Source organism: Phaseolus vulgaris, chromosome 8 (assembly GCF_051622355.1).
Source record: "Phaseolus vulgaris cultivar YP4 chromosome 8, ASM5162235v1, whole genome shotgun sequence".
Classification (NCBI taxonomy): domain Eukaryota; kingdom Viridiplantae; phylum Streptophyta; class Magnoliopsida; order Fabales; family Fabaceae; genus Phaseolus; species Phaseolus vulgaris.
In genome coordinates, this window is record NC_143505.1 from 10,100,326 (window position 1) to 10,106,338 (window position 6,013).

The 6,013-nt window shown below is 33.0% G+C and overlaps 1 protein-coding gene across 1 annotated transcript; it reads right to left on the reverse strand.

The window, feature by feature from the left end:
• Positions 1-752: 752 nt before the first annotated feature.
• Positions 753-5,746, reverse strand: LOC137825996 (ERBB-3 BINDING PROTEIN 1). Its single transcript, XM_068631831.2, has 10 exons — positions 5,587-5,746; positions 5,330-5,456; positions 4,976-5,060; positions 4,703-4,852; positions 4,443-4,596; positions 1,842-2,057; positions 1,628-1,764; positions 1,446-1,537; positions 1,177-1,356; positions 753-1,073 (listed from the first exon to the last, which is right to left on the reverse strand). The coding sequence occupies exons 2-10, from the start codon at positions 5,418-5,420 to the stop codon at positions 994-996; spliced, it is 1,185 nt and encodes a 394-aa protein (XP_068487932.1). The 5' UTR covers positions 5,421-5,456; positions 5,587-5,746; the 3' UTR covers positions 753-993.
• Positions 5,747-6,013: the final 267 nt, after the last annotated feature.

Below are 6,013 nucleotides of genomic sequence, written 5' to 3' on the forward strand. Positions count from 1 at the left end.
TCAATCTTGGTTTCCGTTGCGACTCAACCAACCCTTTCATAATAAAAAGCTTTTAGAAAAAAAAAAGTTAAATTTAAAGATAATTGTTAAATAAAGAGCGATTGGCTTCTCATATTTCAGATAAAAGATATGCAAAAAATCCCTAATAAATTAATTTTTTTAACATAACTATTTTTTATCAATTTCAAAGCTATTTAAGATAATTTGATATCATAATTAATTTTTGACCCAAAATAAGTATGTGGAAGTAGGTCACATTCTTTAAGTCTATTACTGCATGACATAAAATTTTAATAATTATACCTGTAAATTTAATTTTTATCGAACCTTTAAACCCTATTTATTCCTCTAAGCGAAACTCATTTTGTTCTTGGATTTTTCATCTGAATGGATCACTTCTAGTACTTCAATTGGATTTTTTCATCTGAATGGATCACTTCTAGTACTTCAATTGCTATCTAAAGCTAAGTTTGTTCCTTTTAGTTACATAAATATAATATATGTTAAATTAGAACCAAATAAGATTTCTTGAAAGTACTTTTAAATTATAATTAAATTAAATACAATAAAAACATGGAAATTACAAGGGAGATTCAAAAAAACATGCTCATTCTTTTCTTAATGGAGGAGACTAGTTCGTTATCAAAACCATTAGATTTTCTATTTTCAATCGAGTAAAACATTGAAACACTCATCTAAAAAGCTGCAACTTTGGAACACTCAAATAAAAAACAATTTCTCAAACAAAAAGATTCAAAACTGGACTGATTTTAGAAATCAGCTCGAAACATTCATTTCAAACCGGTTCAGAAACAGTCCCACACCTATAACTAGAATGTCCACATGAAAAATTACTGTTAGTATCAATGTCAGAAGTCTACACTAAGATTCATACCCAAGCAATACAATTTGGTGAACAATGTACCAAAATTGAAAGAGGAGGTCGAAAATGAAAATCTTCTTTCATTGTTTCCGAAGAGGATTTGGGTTAACTTAATCTTGCGGAGTAGCCCCATTCGTTGAGTCCATCGGCTCAGCTTCAACTGACTCATCTACCTTGTCGCCTTTCTTACCTGTGCAAACAACCAAGCATTGTTATTTGTTGAGCCATTCAATAACATAAAAGCAGGACGCAAAACACGGTATAACAGAACATCAACAAGCTCTTCCCCCTACCTTTTTTCTTCTTTCCACCACCTTTCTTTTTTGTTTTTGTGCCCAATGCTAACCAGGCCTTGATATCAGGATCATCAATTGCTTTTGTAGGCTGCAATTCTTGAAGTGGATGAGATGTGACTCGATCCGACCCATTTGGCATTAACAAGACTGTGAATTTGATGTGTGCTACATAATCACCTGAAAAACAAACAAAATAATGCATGAAGAGGCTTAAAATAAATGACCACTTGGTTATCTAGTTATGCTACTTGCCAAAGGAATGTTACCAGGCTTTTCGTGCAGAACGGGATATGGCTGCAAGAGCTCATGGTTAACACATTCCACTAAACCCAGACGAGCTCTTTTCTCTTCCAAAGCCCTATTAAAAAACAAATTAACTTTTAATGAAGAGAATCAGAATTAGAACACCAACAGAGACAGTATTAAAACATGAAAGTAGTCAGGTTACCTAGCAGAGAATGGCATGATTGGAAATTTTTGACTTATGTCACTAAAAATAAACCTAGAAGCTTTCATCTTCAGATGATAACTCTTGTCAACAGCCCTCTTGTAAATAGTTGTCTGCTTCTCATCCAACAACTTAGGCTGCAAGAGAACAAAAATTCACTTTATCATGCATTTGATTTATCATACAAGCTAATATGTTCATATAATTATCCTACCTTGCCATCCCCTGTGCTTGTTACTATATCTATAGCATAAACTTCATTCTCCTCAAACTCTGCTTCGTCAACCCTAGTCTCCGGATTAGACAAACTAAGCACAACTTTATTCCCATCAATAACAAACTGCTTCATTTGGTGACTAAGAACACCCTCAACAATTTTACAGTCATAGGCAGCAGCAACTTTTTGAATTGCTTCAGAAACATCCTTGTTCTGTAAAAAAAAATGAAGGTCATTGATGTATTCACATTAATATCAATACTATGCTAGTTAAAATAGCCAAGCATGCTGACAATAATAGGAAAGCAGTATTCCAAGCTTATTTTTCCTTAGTTATTAATCATTGAAGCAAAGTTTTCCTTAATCTAAAGGTTTTATAAAAAAAAGTATGCATTGCATGAAAAATAATTGAACTAAACTAATGGTTTGAATATGGTAATGTTTACCACTTTTCTAGTTCTACCAATATAAGTGATAAGTAATGGTTTAAAAAAAGAGAATTATGTTTGGCTATACTAGACAAGTGAACTGACTTGTTAAATCAGCACAACTGTGAAATCTTTTTTAGCCAAGTCTAGTATAGGCAACAGGGAAAAGAGGAAACCAATATAGTACTGATTACCTCGGCAAAGTTGCCTTTAGTATAGCTTTACATACTTACTACAAATATACACATAAAAGACTACAAAGAGAGGCAAGCAATAGTAGCATTAAAATGCATGCTACGGATTATACACAGGTAACGGTTTTAACAGAATTATGTTGGCTACACTAAGTGTACTGACTATATAAATCAGCACAACTAAAAACTATTTTCAACCAATTCTAGTATCGGCAACAGGGAAAAGAGGAAACCAATATGGTATGACCACCTCGGCAAAGTAGCTTAATTATAGCTTTTAACATTTGATACAAATATCAGAATCAATGCATATACTGGCAAGGCTAAAAAGAGAGGCAATCTACAGTAACATTATAATCTAGATAAACACTAATAAAGCTAACAAGAGAGGCAAACTAGAATAACATTAGAATCTAGATAAACACTAATAAAGCTAAGAGAGGCGAACTACATTAACATCAGAACAACCATGAAAAAAATTTCAGCCAATTCTAGACAAGTGCATTGACGGTATTGACAAGGGATTATCAGACAGGTAAAGGATAAGTAATGGATTTAATACATAGTATGTTGGCTATACAAGACAAGTGCATTGACGGTATAGATCAGCACAACCATGAAACAATTTTAAGCCAATTCTAGTATCATTAACAGGGAAAAGAGGAAACCAATATGGTACTGATCACTTTGGGAAAGTTGCCTTAATTATAATTAATTTGCTACAAATGTTTTATCTTGATATATACATTCATGAAGCCTAAACAAGAGACAATTACAGTAATATAAAAAGTATATGAAGAGATTATGAGGTAAAGGATACCATAAACCCTTAATATACAATCATAGTCAACATCTAAAAATGCCCAAAATAACTTGAGAAAGCATATGATGAAACAACCTTGATTGAACATTTTATTTCCTTGTGGACTAGGCATTCAAAATGCAAATAGTGATAATCAATCGGGCATATATAGAACAGAGGACGAACTATTCTCTCTATCAGTGTAACTATGACAGAAACAGGCATCATTGGAGTTAATCCATAGCCTATTATTTTTTTCATCAAATAGAGATCCGTTCATATCTTCAAAATCCAATATTATTATGGATCATAACAAGATAGTTGTACAAGGGGATTTGAAAAGAAAAACGAAATCAAATTTATAATTTTTCCAAAATTTCATCAGAATAAAAATTAATTTAAAAAGCACACAAGTATTTGCTGAAAGTGCATGATAAGATTCAACATGCAGGTAAAATAACGTAACAATGGATAAAAAATCAACAATTCTCTATCAGTGTAACTATGACAAAAACAAGCTTCATTGGAGTTCATCCATAGCCTATTATTTCTTCATCATACAGAGAAAATTTGATCAAACTACCACAAAAAAAACCAAGTTAGGATAGTTTTGAGAGAGCATGTAAAACTTGACAGAAATCAGAGAGATATAAAGCAGAACTTTTTAAGCAACATTTTCTATCAGAACAAAAATCAAGTCTTTGATGCAAGTCCAAGATAGAATTAATCATGCAGAATACACAACACAGTACAGCCAAGAGGAGTTTCAAAGATGAGCAATGTAATCAATTGGCAAGACCACAGAAGATTAACCCTAAATGACCTCTATCAGTGTAACTATGACAATTAAGCTTCATCGGAGTTTATCCATAGCTCATAATAGTTTGCATCATTTAGAGATCAAAATCAACAGGCCACACATTAGAGGAATAAAATCGCTTCAAATAATACACATGAACCAAACTAATTTCTCTCCAATTTTACTATGCCGCTTCAAATAATACACATGAACCAAACTAATTTCTCTCCAATTTTACTATGCTGAAATGCTTACATGTCACTTGATTTACAGCTATCAACAAAAGGTACACTCAAGAAAGGTAACATTTAGTAAAATCCAAATCAACCCATTACAAAAATGCAACTAAAGTAAAAACCAGTTACAATTGACTACCTTCTTTCCTGGTCTGACAAGCCTCAAGGCCACCTCTGCAGCAGTATTTGCAGCAGCAATGACATCTGCTGCCCTACCTGTGATAGGACCTTCCTGAAGTACATGGGTGTGAGCCACAGCAGCAATGAAACCATCTATATGACAAGCCATATCACTGCAAAACCAAACAAAGGAACAACCATCAACTTCCAAGTAAATGCAAAAACCACAGACTCCATTCTCCCACCACAGATAACATATTCATGCACTGAAAATCTTACATTTTCAATATATCACCTTCTTCCAACACTGCCTCATCACTGGCTAGTGGAGAGAAATGGCAAATCACGTTGTTTACTGATAAACATGTAGGAAAAGCAATGCCTCTCTCAATCTTTCTCTTCACATTCTTGTAAACATTTCCAGTTTGTCAATAAAGACACGAAACAAACCCTATTAGCAAAATTCTAAAAAGCAAAAAAGAAGTCATTACATGTACACATGTTAAAAATCAGAAACAATTCTCCATTGTATAAACATAAAAACAAGCTTACTCTCTAATATATGAATCCCCTTTCTCACAAATGTCCACAACCTTAGCCTTAGGTTTACATTCAGAAATAACAAGCTTCAAGGCCTCTGTAAATCAAAGACAATCACACAAAACATCAAAATTTACTATAAACCAGATATGTAAATATAAAACAATTTGAGGTTCAGCCCAGTTCCCAAAAGAAAAATTGTATCCAATCTATGAAATACCAAAATCCTAGATAGAATTTATAACCCAAAGACATTAAGAGAGTCAAGAACACACTGTAGAGGAGAGTGTGTCCAATGTAGAAAAAAAACAAGAACCCAGAAAGAACTTGAGACAACAAAAGACATCGAGAGAGTGAGAAACACACTGTTAACAATCTCAGCAGCAGTCTTGTATTTGGTTACCACTTCGGCAGAAGAAAGATCCAACTCCTTCTCCTCCCTTTCGTCGTCCGACATGGCAGCACAACCCTTTAGTCCCTCTGTCTGTAATCTCTGAAAGATACAAATGAAACGGGACAAAACGATGAAAAGAAACAAAAGGCAAACATACATCCAATTAGGCCGTGAAAGAGAAAAGAAAGACCCAGATGAAAAGTTCAGAAATTGATGGAGTTTGAAGTACCTCACAGTGAGAAGGTTTGAAGATGATGCAGTTCAGAAGAATGGGTGAAAAATGAAAGGGTTTTAGAAATGGAAATGGAAAAAGGAAAATGAAGAATGAGGCAAGAGTGTGGCTTAGTGAATCTAGGGTTACTACCAGAAGTTGCTTTGGCTTAAATAGGATTTTACATTTTCATTGTAAGAACAAAACCATTGAAAAGGGTTATTACAGTCCATTTCTTCCTCTTATTTATTTATTTATTTACCTGTAATCATTAACAACAGATAAGATACACTTTGGTACTTATTTATTTCATTTATATATTTTCTTACAAATTTATCTCTAAAATTATGATAACTTATTTATTATTCTATAACAATTAATAAAAATATTTATTTAATAAAATAATACTTAGCAAATCTCTCTATTTTAAAATAGTTAAATAACT

Excerpts from the sequence above, each read along its gene's own strand:
- LOC137825996 (XM_068631831.2), bottom strand. The coding sequence starts at position 5,420 with ATGTCGGACGACGAAAGGGAGGAGAAGGAGTTGGATCTTTCTTCTGCC. Across the intron at positions 2,058-4,442 it reads TTGTCAGACCAGGAAAGAAG|AACAAGGATGTTTCTGAAGC; the intron begins GTAGTCAATTGT and ends TTTTTTTTACAG. Across the intron at positions 1,074-1,176 it reads TGGTGGAAAGAAGAAAAAAG|GTAAGAAAGGCGACAAGGTA; the intron begins GTAGGGGGAAGA and ends TTGTTTGCACAG.